Source organism: Anabrus simplex, chromosome 6 (assembly GCF_040414725.1).
Source record: "Anabrus simplex isolate iqAnaSimp1 chromosome 6, ASM4041472v1, whole genome shotgun sequence".
Taxonomy (NCBI): domain Eukaryota; kingdom Metazoa; phylum Arthropoda; class Insecta; order Orthoptera; family Tettigoniidae; genus Anabrus; species Anabrus simplex.
The window spans coordinates 31,032,692-31,052,002 of NC_090270.1; the positions used below are offsets into that span (position 1 = coordinate 31,032,692).

Consider the following 19,311-nt stretch of genomic DNA (forward strand, 5'->3'; position numbering starts at 1 on the left):
TTTTAACCTTTATTTAGAATTTCTTCCTCACTCGATTCGCCGAAGGCCATTTTAATCATTTTAACTGTTCTCGCTCAGTTATATTCCCTCGCAACATTAAGCCACAATTTATGCTCCTCCAACTATTCACCATTATTTCCCAACGGAGATAGACTTCTAATTGGATGCCGTTATGCATCACTAGACCAAGCGCCAAAAGTTGGTTGCGAGATAATCGCGTTTAAATTTGGTTCTATGTGTAAATTCGAGCGAACATAATTTTGCTAAATATGGTATTACTGGTGTTGCAGGATAATAGATTGTACTTTCTCACCAAATTTCAACATTTTTATATTCGCACTACATAGATTTTCTTGAAGAAATGGCGCTTAGTCTACTGATGCAATTTAAGGTTTTTCTCAATTGCGAATAATGTATCACGATGCTACACCAATAACCTCCAACTGTTGAGTATCTACTGAGTAAAACTTCAAAAAATATAACGTGGTGGCAGCCATGTTTAAAAACTGAATCTCCTACTGTCTGAAAAAGCCCGCTAAGTGCTTGATCCACCATGAGCCGCGCCACAACTCCGGTACATTATTCAAGTTTTAGATGGAGAAATTCTAGAAGGGAAGCTATTCTCTAAATTCGTTGCTATAACGACTTACTGATTTGAGGAATTTCAACTTATCTGAGTCAAATACTTTGGTAAGACATGAGCCATTGTAGTCTGTACAATTTTGAATGGATTTTCCTTCACGATAGGCCTGTTATATTCTGAGAGTACAGTATTGACATGATATTTTTAAGCCGTGTTTTGTTTTGCTTGAGACAGAAAATGTGATTAAAGATATTTTCTGCCATAAATACGCACAAATCACTGGACAGGTAATACGATTGTTGCTCTCAGTTCATTCAGTCTCAAAATCAGGATCTCCATTAAACCTATCTGCGTCATCCACGATGTCAGAATCTGCTTGAAGATTCTGGTAACATTGTTTGGCATCTGCAGGTATTAGGTGCATCAGCGAACCAAAGTCTCTTAGTTTGGCTTCAGAGATAATACGTTTTCCTTTTGGCCAAAAAGGTGTTAATGCCTGGTGAAGGGGAACTCTACTTTCCCGTGTTCGTCCCTGTCTTGACTTATTTAGATTTACTTCCTGAGATTCACCATCAAATTCTAGAGAATGATTCTCAGACGCAACCTTCTTAGCAAGCTGCATTAGTAGCATTGTCCTTTTCCTTACTTTTGGAAGTACCGGTATATACTTGATACATCGCTGAAGTTCGTCACTTGATAACCCACTCAATGAATCACCACGTAAAAACGTCAGCACTATCGAAAACGCGGGCTCCCTCGCTGTCATCCGCGCGCAATGTGAGGAATGTGGCGCTTGGTCCAATGATGCAAACTGGAACGTCGCATAGTCTACTGATGCAATATACATTTTTACTGATTCCCGCCTTGTCGCTTAGGTTTTCTGTTTACTAACAACTAACGGCCTCTTGTAATGCAGTGGGGAATTTTTTATAAATAGTTCAAGCCTTCATCTACAAGATGGTGCTAAAATCTCAATTTTCGTCAAATGGCGCTTAGTCTACTGATGCATAACGGCATCCAATTCTACCTGTCTTCATTTTATGACGTCTAGTAAGCCAGAGGTTATGCCTGTCATATTTAACTGCCCTTTCCTACTGAAAATTAGTACCTACCTTAATATACGCTCCTACAACTGCGAAACAGAACACGACAAGTATCTTGACACGACTGCGGGTATAAAAATACGTTCTGATTGTGTCGGATGAAAGTCTGCGAAATATATGACGTAGAATACGTCTTTCTGACAGAAATGAATTAGATCTAATTATCTAGTGGAGATGGAAGTCCGCTCGCATTGTAATCCATACAGCAGAAATATTCAGCCTGGGGAGACGACAACCCGCTCTACAGTGGCGATAATGGCTAGGAGTTAAACTGGCAACTTGTCCCTCCATGCCATTAGGTGGGTATGCATATCTTCCAGGCATTCTAAATGGCGATACGTACGGACCTATTTAATTTTTGTGATTTTGTGAACCGCGAGCCAAGTCTTCTAGCTGAGTGGTTTGAAGTGAGAGTGTTCGGTTGAAACGGCCATATTTGTGACGGTGTGGGACTTGTTCTTCCACCATGATAATGCTGTAGCAAATATAGCCATTTTTGTGCATGACGTTTTGGCGAAAAACCGTATGATACCAGTTCCTCACCCACCCTACTCACGAGATCTCGAACCTTGCGATTCCTTTTTGTTTCCAAGGATGAAAAGGGAGCTGACGTTCCGGAGGTGGAAAGATAATCGAAAGCGGTGCTGCAAGGCACCCTAAAGGTGTTTCGCATATTGCAGAAAACGTTTGAACAAATCTATTAATATAGAGGGTACCTCAAAAGTGACTAAAGTTTGTAAATAAATTCTGTATTTTAAACAAATGGGCTCCGGTTATTTTTGGGTCCTCCTTAGTAGTACAGGGATCGCTTACATTGGATAAAATGGAACCCCTGGTTCATCCGTCAACGTCCGCCATCAGCGAATAATACAATAACTTGCCGTCAGACCATATTCACACTTTCCTTATCAACCAGCACCGTCCGAGAGGCTTGAAACTACAGCAGCACAGTGTATCGGTGTATCGCTCTCGGATTGTAGTTGATTGGTTCAGTAAACACACTAAGAATGTGAGGATTATTCCCTGGCTGTCAAGGTCACCGGACCTCAATCCTACAGAGCACATCTCGCAAGCTATCTAGAGAAATGTGCCCACTTTGGGCCTTTCTCCGAACACTCTCTATGCACCATGGTAGGATGTGCAGTGGTCAAGTATCAGTATGGCTCTACAGTGCTTCTAGAGTCTTGTGAAGTCCATGTTCCATCACATCGACACCGTCCTCAGGATTAAAGGAAGTGCTAAATGCTAGAAATCTCCAATTCACTTGCTTATCAGTAGAGCCCCAATGTTTAGGCGTGTATGGGTTAGAATGCTTTTTACTGCAGAGGTAACAAGTATATGCTAGCCTGCAAGACATCCCTGCCATGAGTTTTGAATGAACATTAGGGGCAAGGCCGCTTAGAACCCCCCAAAAGATTTGTTACTTTCGTTAAAATTCGGAAGAGCAGTCTAAACGACACCTCCTACTTGAAAAATTAGTTCTCATTCCAGCCTATTATTGTCTCATCATCAGTACATGGAATTCGCTCCAGATAAATTAGTTCATGAATTACTGTCTGGTATGAATCAGTTCGTTAACATCCACATCGACGTGTCTTGCAGGAGCTGAAGTCTTTCATATTAGTGCTCCATATCTTGACGCCGAAATTTTCCGCCTCGGAGCAGATATCAGGAACGTATCTGGCTGCGATGACATGTTACTATAAGACTGCTCACTGCAGTTACCACGAGCCTTCAAGTCTGACATCTCTGATTTGGGCATGGGTGGAACCGCGTCTGCTGCTTTCTTATCGTCGTTATGAGGGCATTTATGGGTTGTAATAAGGATGTAAAGGAAAGGGCGTACGTCTATGGTAAGGCCCAAATTAGAGTATGGTTACAGTGTATGGGACCCTCATTAGGATTACTTGATTCGAGAACTGGAAAAACATTTAATGAAAAGTAGCTGGATTTGTTCTGAGTGATTTCCGACAAAAGAGTAGCTTTGCGAAACTGTAGTAAGTTTTGGAGCTGTTTGCAAAGTGGTATGTTCCGATCTGTAAGTGGAATGACGTTAGTAGGCGAAAATAAATTTCAGTAGTTTTTAAAAAGTAATGGTTCGTGGTGTGGGTTATTGTAGTCACGTCCTAGTTCGTGAACCATGATCAACGGCTGAGTGGCCAAGTAAGTGGTCCTGAGAGTCGGGATACCAGTTGCTATGGAACAGCAGTGGGTATCTCGGGCATATTCTGAGTCATGGCCTTCCTTGTGCTCAGGCGTCGAGGGCTATTAAATCCGCCGGTAGTCCCTAACCCGTTAGAGGAGAGATCCTCACTTGGACTATGTGTAAGTAGGGTAGCATCCTGCTTCATGAATTTACTGAGCTCAGAACATTTTAAGCAAGTCTCGGACCTATGGGAGTAACGTAGTCCCACTCCCATTTGACAGCCGAGGGACTCCTAGGAAAGAACTTGGTGAACGAAATGGAATTCGATGGAGAGCTATCAATATTAATGCGGCTTACGGAGGAACGAATGTAGAACTGGCTGACTCTACAAAGAGGATGCATCTGGATGTGTTGGGAGTAAGTGATATTCGGGTAAGGGGAAATAAAGAAGAGATAGGAGATTATAAAGTCTACCTGACGGGTGTAATTGCAGTAATTGCACCTATGTATAAGCAAGGGAACAGGAAAGAGTGAAACAATTATCGATATATATCGTTGATTAGTGTACCTGGCAAAGTGTTCAATGGCATTTTGGAAGGGAGGGTGCGACCAGTCGTTGAGGGGAAGTGTGGTTTTAGACCACAGAGAGGCTGTCAGGATCAGATTTTCAGTATGCGCCAGATAGGTGAAAAATGCTATGAGAGGAATATACAGTTGTGCTTATGTTTTGTAGATATAGAGAAAGCATATGACAGGGTACCGAGGGAAAAGATGTTCACCATACTGGGAGTCTATGGGATAAAGGGTAGATTATTAAAATGAATCAAAGGCATGTATGTCGAAAGATAGGCTGCAGTGAGAATTGATGGTAGTATGAGTTCTTGGTTCTGGGTACTTACAGGGGTTAGACAAGGCTTGTAATCTTTCACCTTTGCTGTTCGTAGTTTACGTAGATCATCCACTGAAAGGTATTACGTGGCAGGGAGGGATTCTGTTATGTGGAAATGTAGTAAGCAATCTGGCCTTTGCTGACGACATGGAATGACAGATTGTGCTGAAGGCCTGCACTCTTAATATCTTGCAACTTGAAAATAGGTGCAATGAGTATGGTATGAAAATTAGTCTTTCGAAGACTAAATTGATGTCAGTAGGTAAGAAATTCAACATAACTTAATGTCATATTGGTGATACAAAGCTGCAACAGGTAGATAAGTTCAAGTATTTGGGATGTGTGTTCTCCCAGAATGGTAATATAGTAAGTCAGATTGAATCAAGGTACGGTAAAGCTAATGCAGTGAGCTCGCAGTTGCGATCAACAGTATTCTGTAAGAACGAAGTCAGCTCGCGGACCAAATTATCTTTACATCGGTCTGTTTTCGGACGGGAGTGATAGTTGGGTGGACTCTGGATATCTTATTCATTATGTAGAAGTAACAGACTTGAAAGTAGCGAGAATGATTGCTGTTACAAACAGGTGGGAACAATGGCAGGAGAGTACTCGGAATGAGGTGAGAAAGGCTAAGTTAGGAATGAAATCGATGGATGAAGCTGTACACGTAAACCGGCTTCGGCCATGGCGTCATGTGAGGCGAATGGAGGAGGATAGTTTAGCTAGAAGAATAATGGACTCAGTTATGGAGGGTAAGAGAAGTAGAGAGAGACCAACACGACGATGGTGAGACTCAGTTTCTAACGATTTAAGGGTAAGAGGTGTAGAACTAAATGAGGCCACAGCATTAATTGCAAACAGATGATTATGGCGACATTTATTAAATTCACAGAAGCTAGCAGACTGAACGCTGAAAGGCTTAACGGTCTATAATGGTGATGTATGTATGTATGTTTTTAAAACTACGAAGATCACAATATGAAGATAAGGTTGGAATTCAAGAGGACAAATTGGGGCAAATATTCGTTTATAGGAAGGCGAGTTAGCGATCGGAATAATTTACCAACGAAGAAGTTCAATACATTACCCAAATTATTTGCAACAATTTAACAAAAGTCTAAGTAAAACCCATATAGGGTATCTGTCACCTGGGTGACTGCCCTAAATGCAAATCAGTGGTGACTGATTGCGTCATTGACTGACTGAAGGAGAGGAGAGTTGACGAATTACCCTAAATGTCAAATTTTCTCCAAGGAGCACAATAAGTTTCTACTTAATTCTTTCCAATGCACGGTGATCCAGTGTCATTTTATGTGTTATTTCAAACGAAGAGGGATGGTATTTGACAGATGTGAGGACTGGTCTCCCCGCTGCAGAGAATTCACACTCTAGGTCAATATTTCGATGCATCATGCAGCAGATATCGATCGGTAAAATTCAGTGCAGTGTGTTGTCACACAGTAGAGTACATCCCACGTCAAGATCATGTCACCTCTCCCTAATTATCTAATGGCGTGTTCTCTGGCCTTGAGGTGACGAGTCCTCGACGGCCCAGCTTATGTATTACTCAGTTTCACGGCTCTAAGAAGGGCTAAGGGAACATTATATACTCGTCTAATAATTCTATTAACAAGTAGGGTATTGCAATGAACAACACTCAATAATATGTGGAATTAGAAAAAAAATAAACAGATAATTGCACATAATAATAATAGCAAGAAGAAGGCCTGAGACACCTTGTGCACGAATTCTGTTTTCATGCCATGTAGACTGCCCGAAGTTTCTTTGTACTCTTCCAGATGGCAGATAAACGAATCGCTGTTGGATGACCTATGGCTGAGTGTCTCAACAAGATATGTCTAACTGAAAAGGAGGATAGAACAGTCAGTGTAGCAAGATTCCAGATTAATTTAGTAACTTGCTTAAGGATGACTGAAATAAATTATGTCGAATATTGCGGATGTTTTCCTGAATCATCGAACGCGAGTTTGTATCCAATTTAATTTATTAAAAAATTGATCACAGCAGGTTTTCGGATAATTAGTGTACCAATTTAAATATATGTGCAATACTAGACAACGCCAACAGATTTTTCAAAATTTTCAAAATGACCAACATACAGTACTTTCCGGTTGAGATCGAACCAGAAATTGCATAAGAAAAGCACGGAAAAATTATGTCGATGATAAGAAGAAAGGGACTAACCTTTCTGGATATACTGAAAGGATGAGTGAGAGGCTGGACATTAGAATACTCCTTCCAGAAGAAAAGTGGAAAACACACCCTGGGTGGCTTACACAGGTGCACGGAGACCTGGCAGAAGTGGGTATCAATAAGCAAGAGATACAGGACAGAACCACATGTATTAATAATCTTCGCGCGAATGAGGGTTGCTCACCAAAGACCACAGGCCAAGCCACGAAATCCAGAGACGTGAGGATCTATGGTGAGTGTGGAAAGAGAACGACATTAGTCTGTGTGACAGAAGGGCCTGTAGATTGTGTAAATGTGATCCACAGATGGCCGTATCAGTGAATGCATGTTTATATACAGATGAACAAGATTTGTGTTTTGAAAAACCCCTGTATTGGGGAAAGGTAACCTCCTGTAACCGTGGTATCGCCTACCTGTCGTAAGAGATGACTTAAATGGAAACCAGAGGCTCTCATCTTCGGCTGAGTCCGGCATTACTATCATTATACTACATCTTACTACAAAGACGCAGAGTGGTTGAAACTCAGGGATAGACGATCATACTCAGCTGCCTGTTTACCGCTGAGAATTTTAAAATGTAATGCTCCCTCATACTTCACCACGTCCTTTGTTCAGTGCAGGATTGGGACAATAGGTTTACAGCTAACACCCTGAAAGTTCCACAGCATCGTACGGTAAAGTGCAGTAAGTCGTTGATTGTCACTGCCTCACAATTACACAAAGATCTTACACAGCAAAGTAGTGCCAGAACTAAGAAAAAGTGTCATAAATGCCTCTACCTTCCCACGTTTTAAGCCATGTAAGTGAAATGGTACGAAATATTATAATCTCTTAGATCCATTTTATATGTTTAAGTTTCATTCTTAATTCATTCTCGGCATTAAAATGTACTTTGGGTTTCTCTTAAGTGTCCTCTTCCTTGTTAGTATAATCTATGTTTGTGAAATGATAAAAGTAATATTGTAATCACCTATATGTTTAACTTATAATATTTATGTTTAATATAATCTCTTATTTACATCCTTAGTAGTAAAAATTACCTTACGCTTTTTTATGTCTTATTCATATTAGATTTTGTGTATTAAGTAGTAGTTTTTTTTTTGCTAGGGGCTTTACGTCGCACCGACACAGATAGGTCTTATGGCGACGATGGGAGAGGAAAGGCCTAGGAGTTGGAAGGAAGCGGCCGTGGCCTTAATTAAGGTACAGCCCCAGCATTTGCCTGGTGTGAAAATGGGAAACCACGGAAAACCATCTTCAGGGCTGCCGATAGTGGGATTCGAACCTACTATCTCCCGGATGCAAGCTCACAGCCGCGCGCCTCTACGAGCACGGCCAACTCGCCCGGTTAAGTAGTAGTAGACCAAAGTATGTTCTAAAGCAATGGGTGCTGAGTCAGCATTTTCCCACGCTCTTTTGGTGAGTCAGTAGTTTTTTGGTGGACGGAAGGTTATTGACGCGAGGTCATTGAACCCTAGTCAATGACGTCCTAACCTAACCTCCAACCACGGAGGCTAACCTAACCTCAGTGGGTTAGGTTAGGGATCGAGGGTTTGGTTTTGCGGGAGGGTGGAGAGGATACTTCCCTCCCTCTCTGGGGCTACCTTCCAGCCACCTACCAAAAATAGGGGAAGGGTGAGTGAGAGATTGCTCTCTCTCTCTCCCTCCCAGAGGATATTGCCGGCTTCTTAGCCAGGCATGGCCGTCTTCCGTCGCGGGAAGAATGGCAGCCGTTCGCTCTCTGCAGTCACTTTTATTGCATTCTTGTGTGGGTGGGGGTGATTGCACGAGGAGTGGAGGGAATGAAACAGTGCATGCGCACTGACTAGAGTGATAAGAGAACACTCACCTGGGGGACTTGTCCGTGACCGTGCACACTCTTGTAGCGTCCTTGTGAGTTACTACAATCAAATATCGCACTAGTGCAATAACAGCAAACTCACGTGTGGACTTTCGTCAGTTGCTGAAAGCAAATGATGTACAGATCGCGCAAAGGATACATCACCGCTCCACCTATGCGCCGACTTCACGAGTTACTCTAATCAATGATATTCTCTAAGTTCTTGATGATGAGGAACTTTATCATCAAGATTTTAATGAACAATTCAACCAATTTTATTGACTGTATGACTTCTAACTTTAACAACGTTTGCTAAAAGTAATTCATTTTATGTGTCCTTGTGTATAAAAGTGTTTTTAATTTGTCTTTCCAATCTAGTAATGTTATTTTTGTATTCTGATATATTGTTTTAATTTATTCTAGATGATGATGTCTTTTAGGGGAAGATACATGTACAAGATTTAATTAATTATACATGTATTGAATAGGCGGACCCCTCAAATGTAAGTACTCTTAAATATTCACTATTTGATTTTTTAGTCAACTTCGCTACGGAATTCTACATCGTATACGGATATCGAAGTAAGTTACTGTACACGAAGTGAATAAGTTCCTTTAAATTGCATGTCTCGTAGCGTTATCCACAAACAGTAGGGGGAGGTTTCCATACGTTGTTTCCAATGTATAATGCTAGTTGCGGAATTGTGATGATAACGGTAGACTCACTTTCCTACTGCCACTCACAATCGAGTAGGTAAGTTTTCATTACAATGGGTGGCCCAATTGCCTACTGCGCGGTTACAATCGATTTGGGGAGCTTTATTTACAATGGCACAGATTGCAGTTCAAAAGCTTTTATTATAATAGCTGGCAACATCCCTACTGCCAGTCAAAATTGAGTTGTACTGTTATCGTTATCACGACAGTCACCTTTTCTTAATGACAGTCACACCAAGTTGGTGACTTTCCGTTATGATAGCAAGGCCGAAATTCCTAATGCCAGTCTCATTTTAGATGGGTGAATTCGTTTATAATGGCGGGTACACTTGCCTACACCTAAACACAATCGGTTAGGGGAGTTGTGAACGAAATTGCATGCTATTTTGACTTCCGGCAGTCAAATCGCGAAGGGAAATATTAAATACAATTGTAGTCCCTCCTTACTAATCCTAGTTACAAAAGAGTTGGATAATTATCCCATTCCTACTGCCAGTCAAAGTCGATGTGGAGAGTAATGATAACAATAGCAGACGACGTCCTGCTGAGAGTCACTACCGATTTAAAATATTAATTATAATGGCAAACGCACCCTTATATCGCTACAAATCAACTTCAGTGAATATATATAGACCGACATACGAAGTTTATGCATGTTTACAATATTGCAAACCTTCATTTACAGCTTAACTGCTGCTAAACGTTACACCATATCGACAAACGGATTGTACCAAAATAGACATCATTTAGCGGTCTGAATGGCTGGTCCTAAGATACCTTCTCCTGTCTCATCTATTTATGGGTAAAATTGAGTTAAAAACGTTGAACTGGGTGAAATTTGGGTAAGGTTTCCTCACATTGCATTACCTTTGGCTACTAATACGATAGCTACAAACACAGAATTCGGCTCACGTATGGATACTGGGTGGGTCAATGTTTGTGTAGAATTAGACGACCGGGCGAGTTGGCCGTGCGGTTAGGAGCGCGCAGCTGCTAGCTCGCATCCGGGAGATGGTGGGTTGGAACCCCACTGTTGGCAGCCCTGAAGATGGTTTTCCTTGGTTTCCTATTTTCACACTAGGAAAATACTGGGGCTGTACCTTAATTAAGGCCACGGCCGCTTCCTTCCCATTCCTAGGCCTTTCCCGCCCCATCGTTGCCATAAGACCTATCTGTGTTGGTGCGAAGTACAGCAACCAGCAAAAAATAAAAAAATAAAAGAGAATCAGGTAATTCTACCTTTCGTAAAAATGATTCGAAGTACGAATTATATGTGTACAAAGAGCAAAATGTAGGTATAATCGAGAAATAGAGTATATCTAACATATAAGGAAAAGAGATTTGACGAGATGTCATAGGACCAAAGTCGTAGATCACACCAAATTGAACTGTGATTGTACCATCCGTTTTGTGATACGACTTGCCGTTTATCCGCGAAATACCTCGAAATGAAGTTCTGCACGGACTTAAAAATTTCCTCAATATTCCGAAATTTTTCCGGGGTAAAAAAGAAATATTTAAAAATCTTCGAAGATTTCCGTCGATTACGGGCTTAGACATATAATTTTGCAATATTTTATTTTTATATCTTGTCAGGCAGATGGTGTCTCAATCTTGCTTTGGGGGAGGGATTAGAAATGAGATCTTTGAGGAAACTTAAGCTAAAAAATTTGCAGATGGTCATTATTACACTTGAAACGGGTAACCGTACGAATTTTCGCCAAAATAGTCAGTTTAGGGACACATGGTGGTTACCAATTTATTTATATAGATATTAAAATTCTACTCTACGTACAACTACAGTACTTTTGGGCTATGTCCACTGTACGTAGCCTGAAAAACCAACCGTTCATGATATCTACCTTATTAATCCCCTTATTGAAAAAATTCACACGAGTTTTCGAAATGAATATCCATCAAGGTTGGTCGATTTCCAGTCAGGTTAGTCTGGTGTATACAGGATGAAGAAAAAATGCCGCACTTGGAGGTCGGCATGCGATTCCTCACCCCATTGCAAGACAAAAGTTGCTATAGCCAAATCGAATTTGGCGCTGTTGGAAAACAAGTCGAAAACCAGAAACTGGCAACACTGTCAAATCCTGCAGTGCATCGGAATGTAATAGAGAAACGTGCATCATCACGCTTTACCGTACCCACTGTCGCAGCTCACTGAGTAGACTCCTGGGTTATCAAACCCACATGCACCATGGAGCTACGGCTCGAATCTACGACAGGTTTTTTTTATTTTGTGTGTGCCGTTAGGTCCCTAGTTCCCGTCTTGTAACTGCGTTGGTAAGCATGACATGCTGTTGTCACATGACAATAGTAGAACACATGACAGTGTGATCCATTCAACTGAATGCATGAGTCGACGCAGTGCACAGCCATGACTGGTCCTGTCAAGTGCATGTAGGGCGGCTTCCTGATGGAGTACACAAACGGCAAATACGTCGAAAGGCTTTTAGTGTTCGGTGCATCCGATAACCAAGCTTCTGCTGCTGCTCGTGAGTATGCAGCACGGTACCCTGAAAGGCGCCATCCCGATAACAATGTTTTTCGACGCCTTGAGCAACGCCTGCGGGAAACCGGTAATCTTCGTCCACAAGTAGTGGACAGAGGTATTCCAAGGACTACATGTACTCCACAAACAGAGGATGACAATCTTGAAGCCGTTCACTAATAACCTCGGCGAAGTACCCGTGATACTGAAAGGCAGTTTCAGGTATCCCAAACAATGGTTGTTGACGTGTTGCACGACAAACTGCACCCATATCATTGCTCGTTACCACAACACCAGCGGCCAGAAGACCGCATTCAACGAGTACATTTCTATAAATGGCTTTTGCAATAAGTTGAAGATAACGACCATTTTGCACAGAATGTGGTATGGAAAGACGAATGTAGCTTCACTCGGGAAGGTATTTTCAACCATCACAACAGCCATTATTGGTCGGACCACAACCCACATGTTACCCGTGAAGGTGGCTTTCAGGCAAGCTTTGGCATAAGCCTGTGGGCTGGAATCGTGGGAGGAGTGCTTTTAGGTCCTTACCTATTGCCAGACAAGTGAAATGCGCCCCACTATCTTACGTTTCTGGGCATACTTTGTCTGTCGCTTTAGAAAATATTCCACTTGGTGTTCGGCGACAGCTATGGTTTCAACGTGATGGTGCACCGCCACACTTCGCAATGACTGTGCGTAACTTGTTAAATGAATCGTTTCCAAGGAGATGGATTGGTTGTGGAGGTCCAATGTTCCTCGGACCTTAATCCACTATATTTTTAGTTGTGGGGACACTTAAAGGATCACATTTATAGTACTCCACCCATGGATGTACAAGACCTAATAGCACGCGTGCATGCTGCATCGGCAATGGTGGATGCAGGTGTGTTGCGTAGGGTCCGGCAAAGTAGGCTCCAGCTAGTGCCGAACTGTTTGCAAATGCAAGGTGGTCGCTTTGAACATCTGCTGTGAAGTGAACGTTGCTCGTAAGTGTATGTACCGGCTCTGTGAAGATAAGACTGGACGTTACAAGTACACTATGGAATTATTGCGCGTAGCATAAGGGGCAATCCAGTGTAGCCTACCTACTGTACTGTATTGAGTTTCCTTGTACCGCATTGGATAGAGACGATGCTACTGTATCTACTATTGCCTTCTACGTATTGGCTTTGTTTGTGCCATGGACAAAACAAAGTAGTCGTTTATGTCTGTAAGAAGTTCATGTTATGTTTGAATGTTTAAATAAAGGTAACTGTAACACTAAGACAGAACATAGTGTATTGCATAGTGGAGGTGTACACTAGGTACAATTTAATACATTAACTGAAAAAACTGGCGCTAACGCGACTCGAACTTCGGTGTGTCTGCACAATCTGCATATATGGCATTACCTCATCTCACTGAGCTAATGAGACAGCTCCGGCAAAGCGCCGAGTTCATACGACCTGTGCTTGGCTACACTGCACGCCATTACAGCGTTGCCAGACTCTCGATTCTTAACTGGCATTTCTATTAAACATATTGGTGGGACTAGGGTTTGCAAGATAAACTTTTCTCGTGAATTTCGACGAGGAACCGCTTGCCGACCTGCACGTGCGGCATTTTTTGTTCACCCTGTAATTTGGAAGAGTAAAATCACTTTTCGGTTCCTCATAAACCCCCAGCCCATTCGGGGAATTTGAAATGGTATTGACCTTAAAACCTACCCTTGAACAGGTGGATTCTAATATAAAGTTTGTAAGAAATACGCTTTATACGCACCCGCTTTTGCGTTAAGTCCGGTGGGACTTGTACCGAAAATCGCTCCGTTAATTATATCTCACTTATTAACCCTGGTATCGAAATATTGCACATGAGAGAAAAGGTTTAGAAATTAATTTCCATTAAGGCAGGCAGATTTCCATTAAGTTTGGTTGTGTATATTTTGAGAGAGTTCAAAATCAATGATTCGGTTTCGTATAAACCCCCAGTCAGTTCAGAGATTTAGAAACAATATTTGTCCTAAAACCTACCCAAGGACAGGTAGATTCTAAATATGAAGTTTGGTGGAAATATATCCAGTAGTTTTCATGTTATAGAAAGAGAGACAGACATACAAGCAAACAAACAGACACCAAAGCTAAACAATATGCAGATGATCAGTATTACACCTGAAACCTATAACTGTACAGAAATTTTGCCAAAATAGTCACAGACACACGGATGTTACGATTTTATTTGTATAGATACGGGTTTTTATCTAAAATGAAGCTGTTAAAGCTTGTTACATGTACTGTTGCTCTGTCGGTTTGCATGATTTGATCTGTTAGCTGGATTATCACTAATCCCTCTTTGTTACTGAAGGAGTTTAATTTTAGTAATACTACCATATTTGCTACCTATCACTAAATTCCTTACGTCTTAGGTCCGAATTGGTTGCACATTTTTTACTTCTTTAGGTCATAAACTTCCAGTAATAAATATAGTTTTCTCCAGATACTTATTAGATATTCTTCACTGCAGAATCTTCCTTTCCTACAAACAACCCTAATCGGATCGTAAGCAATTATCCTAAATTTTAGACCATTATACAGGCCTCCAATAAATGGAGTTACCATGAAACCTTATGTGTCCTATCATGACAACGATGCAATTTCTGATTCTAAACGTTTGTTCGGTGATTGTGTATATCTTTTTATCGAAAAGGTAAGCTCAATCTGAGTTACCTACTCGGGGGGCATATGGGTTCAAATACCCTGAAGGCCATTCCCGGAAAGGTTTTCCGTCGTTCCTCATTTCAACTCCAGGCAAATGCCGAGATGGTAGTCCTTGGGAGTGTATGCCAGCAATCGGCTGACTCCTGTTAATGCTTCAACCTACTTGTGCCTGCCTCCTCACTGTCATCTACCCTATCCAACTTCCCTCGGTGAACTCTTGTTCTTTTCCCACCACGATTGTATCAGGTATCGAGGCCTAAGAAATCTTTCATTTTCACCCCTTTCGTGGCACTTGACTTCTTTTGCCGATACCTTCATTTTTCGAAGTATCTGGCCCTTTCCACTTCCCTTCCGATTGGTGTTAATAGAGGATGGTTGCCAAATTTTACTTCCTCTTAAAACAATAATGGCCACCATCGGCATGGTGCCTTTCTCAAGGCCACGGCCGCTTCTTTCGCATTTGTAGCTCTTACAATTATATCAAGATCGACAGACAACACCCTCATTAGCTCTCCCCCGAAAAAATTCAGCTACAGAACTGACGAGCCGAACATGTCCTCCGACACTCCTAGCACTAAAACTCTTATGTATTCTTCTTGTTGAATTATTTCCCAATTTATCGCGATCTGGTTTAGACGTGAATTTGGCCCAGTTTTACGGCCAGATGAGCTGCTTGACATAAATATATGGAGAAATGTATTCACTATCAGGTGTTTCTGTGGTGGTTAGTAGTGAATATGTAGTGTGTATCTGGCGGCGAGAGAAGTTCGTTCGTATCGCCATTTAGATCGCCTGGAAGGTATGCATAGCCACTTAGCAGCGTAGATGGACAAGTTGCCGACTTAACTCCTAGCCATACCAGTGCATGATTATCTGTGTTATCGCTGCCCTAGAGCGGGTTGTGGCCACCCCAGGCTGAATATCCCTACTGTATGGATCGCAATGGGAAAGGACTTATGTCCCCACCAGATAAATGAAGAAAATATGTAGGGTATTACCACTAACATCCACTCCCCGAGGCAGAGAAATTAACCGTACGCAGTTAATCCTCGGTACAGTCAGGAAACGAACCCAGAGCCTTCTGAACTGCAGTTCATTACGCTGACCATACAGGTGATGAGCCGAACGAATATATTTCTAAATTAATTGCCTGAATTACACAATAATTATGGAATAGAATTTAAGAAGCTTCAGAAGATTTGTTCTTACCTTGTGTTTATCCCGCATTGAACCCCGGCCAAGTATAGCCATCTTCGTCATCGTGTCTTCCTGAAGTCTCTTCAGGGAGTTTCCCTTGGGACCCAACAGTTTTCCCACGAAGTTGAACTGAAAGCAAGAATGAAAATGGCCATTAGCTGAAAATATCACGTACAATATTGCTCCGTCAGTTAGGTAAATGTAAATAGTTGCGATCATACAAAAAATACCTTTTGAAAATAAATAAACTGTGGTATGTTCAGTGCTCTTTTTGTGGGATAAAAAGTGCCGGATCTCACCAATTCCACACTCCTAAAAGAAATTCCGATATAGCATTGTCGGCACACTCTACTCCTTTCTCTCACAGAAACCTTTTTTAGCTGTTGTTGCGAAAGCGACCAACGCTGTAGCCAGTCAGTATCAGAATCTGCTTGCTTTATACCCCGTTGAAATTCAGTCTCAGTTTTGTGATACTGCAGAATGCAAACTTCCTACAAACAAGGCTAACAGGATGATAACCAACTAAGCTAATTTTTAGACCATGATATCAAACTGGAATGAGTGGAGTTACTATTAAACTTTCTGTTTCCTACCATGACGGCATTGCAAATTCTAATTTTAAACCAGAGCGTCTCGAACGCCCAAAAATCTCACGCATGCAAAGGGATGCACTGAGGTTTTGTGCACTGTGCATCGGTCCCACTCGGTTCGGTTCGGAGCATCGTTTTGTGTGGGGACGACTCAGGTAAGCTCGACTTAATTCTGTTCGGACAGTGGAAAGCTCTAGAGCGAGCGAGACAGGTGTAGGGAAAAGAGAGGGAGACAGCACTATTGCTCAAAATCAAGGACTGGGTGGTCTGCACTCTGGTCAACTTAGCGGAAATGTCTTTTGCAACTGGCACTGTGCAATTCACTGGTGCATGCACCCTGAGAGGCCTTGTTCTAAACGTTTGTTCAGTTATTGTATCATTATATGAAACAGGTTAGCTAATACGTTGACCGGGCGAGTTGGCCGTGCGCGTAGAGGCGCGCGGCTGTGAGCTTGCATCCGGGAGATAGTAGGTTCGAATCCCACTATCGGCAGCCCTGAAAATGGTTTTCCGTGGTTTTCCATTTTCACACCAGGCAAATGCTGGGGCTGTACCGTAATTAAGGCCACGGCCGCTTCCTTCCAACTCCTAGGCCTTTCCTATCCCATCGTCGCCATAAGACCTATCTGTGTCGGTGCGACGTAAAGCCCATAGCAAAAAAAAAAGCTAATACGTTGCGTTTCACATGATCACAGGTAGATTTGAAAATTTCTACTTCTTCGGCCTTCCTTATTTTAATCACTGACACAAAGTAACTACTTGATTTACATTTTGAACAAAAATTACACTTATTTAACTTACAGTCAACACCTGCAAGTTTCGGACAGGATATAGAACTGATTGTCAGACATTGCGAAAAATCGGAATTGAATAAAACTTCCTGTTTCTGGCTGTGTTACTAACTTATGAAGCCTATGAAACATGTAAGAATGGTACCAAAACTGAAAATTTAATTCCAGAACACAGCACTTTCTGCTGGAATATTTTGGAATATTTATAATTAAGTTATCTGTCAAGAAATCGCTGCTCTTTCTTAAAAAACTTGTGAAATGAAAGTTCCAGAGTTATATCCCTCGCCGGGAATAGAACCCTCATCCATTAATACCAGTGGATTCGGCTTCTAAAAGCTACTTTTATTATTATTATTATTACTGTTGCTGGCATACTGCATGAGTGCCAAACATTTTAAACAGACCTTAGATAAACTAGTGACCAATACTGTTGAGTCAAGATGTGAGTAACTTTTCAATAACAACTCAGAGTCCAGGATAACACATATCCTCAGGCTTGGCAGAATCAGCCCAAACCTTTCCGTGACGTATGTGCCCCACTCCCTGGTGCCATCAGAAACCCCTTCCTAAACTCCTAACTGTTTGATACACATATCCCCCTCTTCCCTGGTAATCAACCAGTATGAAGGCAATGTATCCCACCCAGAGAAATTGACACGTGACTACCCTAAACCATATAAAACCCTGGACTCCAAACGGAAAAGGTCTCTTGTAATGTAGTCTCTTAAGAACTACCAACTGATTGAGTTGTCTGTTAGGCGTCAGGCCTCAAAACTTGTAAATAGACTTTAAAACTTCAAATGTAATAAGTGTTAGTCAATTAATAAATAAACATTGGACATCCTCGTTTCATTTGGAAGAAGATATATACTCAGACTCGTGGACCTGTGAGGACCTAGCTTAACAACTCAACAAGCTAACCACGAACTTGTTAAGCGACAAACTTAACGCCAGTACTGTGTACCGTTGTGAACTGGCAGAAGACTCCTCAATTCTGTACATTTCTATGTGATGTTGTCATACTTTAATGCAGCGCTCAACCCACTGTAAATTGTAGTATTAAGGCATCTGAATTATTTAAGGCATATGTGAATTTGTAATATGATGATGATCGATTTAGAATGTTAAATTAGTAATATTTCTTGTAATAATTTATTTCCCAGGAAATGATTGTTGTACTCTTTTCTGTTGTTGTTGTTGTTGGTGGTGGTGCTGGTGGGTAATTACGTTTTTACATTGCCTTATTATCAGACTACTGTAGGTAATTATTGCCACAAGGATATTTTAAAATTACTATGCATTTGTTAATATAATAATAATAATAATAATAATAATAATAATAATAATAATAATAATAATAATAATAATAATAATAATAATAATAAAGAAGAAAAGGGATTGGTTATCATATGTACTAGCCTTAATACTATAAGTATAATTTAGCTGGACAGGTTTTACGGACTTCTTTATCCTATGTACAGTTCTCACAGTTTAGACGCCTTTTAAAGTCCACATTACAGTCCACGAGGAGTATGTCATTTGACAAGGCGAACATGCTATTGTGCAACTGGCACCTGCTATTGGTAGACAGTCGCGCTGTCGGATCTTGGCTAACGTTTGAGTCGCTAGTCGTTAACGAAGAAATTGCAAGCTACAGCAGTTATCCGTGAATATAACAAACCGAAAAGGACTAAACAGTTGAACTGACTGTGCTAAGTATAATAATATATTGAAACTCTTTAACTAAAATAGTATTTATTTGTTTTGTATGTGGACTATAATATGTAATCCGACACAAAAATATGCTTGCCAACAGAGAGAATAATTGAGGAGTGTCCGTTCAACGGGTGAAAGTTTCATCTTCAAGGAAACCTTGTATAGTAATTTCCACGTAAGGAAATACCCCAGAAAGTAAATATCGCCGCCCGATGCTCTTCTTTTCTCTTTTTTGTAATGGCTGATCACTGCTGCCAACCTGCCTGGTTACATATTAAAATCACCAGACATAACCATAACAAACTAACCTCAATGTAGGAAACACC

General features: G+C 41.3%; 1 protein-coding gene across 1 annotated transcript in view; it reads right to left on the reverse strand.

The window, feature by feature from the left end:
* Positions 1–16,492, reverse strand: part of LOC136875844 (KH domain-containing, RNA-binding, signal transduction-associated protein 2-like) — a 253,220-nt gene extending 236,728 nt beyond the window's left edge. Inside the window, exons 1-3 of the mRNA XM_068228213.1 lie at positions 16,482–16,492; positions 16,188–16,200; positions 15,901–16,017 (exon numbers count right to left, since the gene is read on the reverse strand). Coding sequence (XP_068084314.1) covers positions 15,901–16,017; positions 16,188–16,200; positions 16,482–16,492 — 141 coding nt within the window. The remainder of the gene's footprint in view (positions 1–15,900; positions 16,018–16,187; positions 16,201–16,481) is intronic.
* Positions 16,493–19,311: the final 2,819 nt, after the last annotated feature.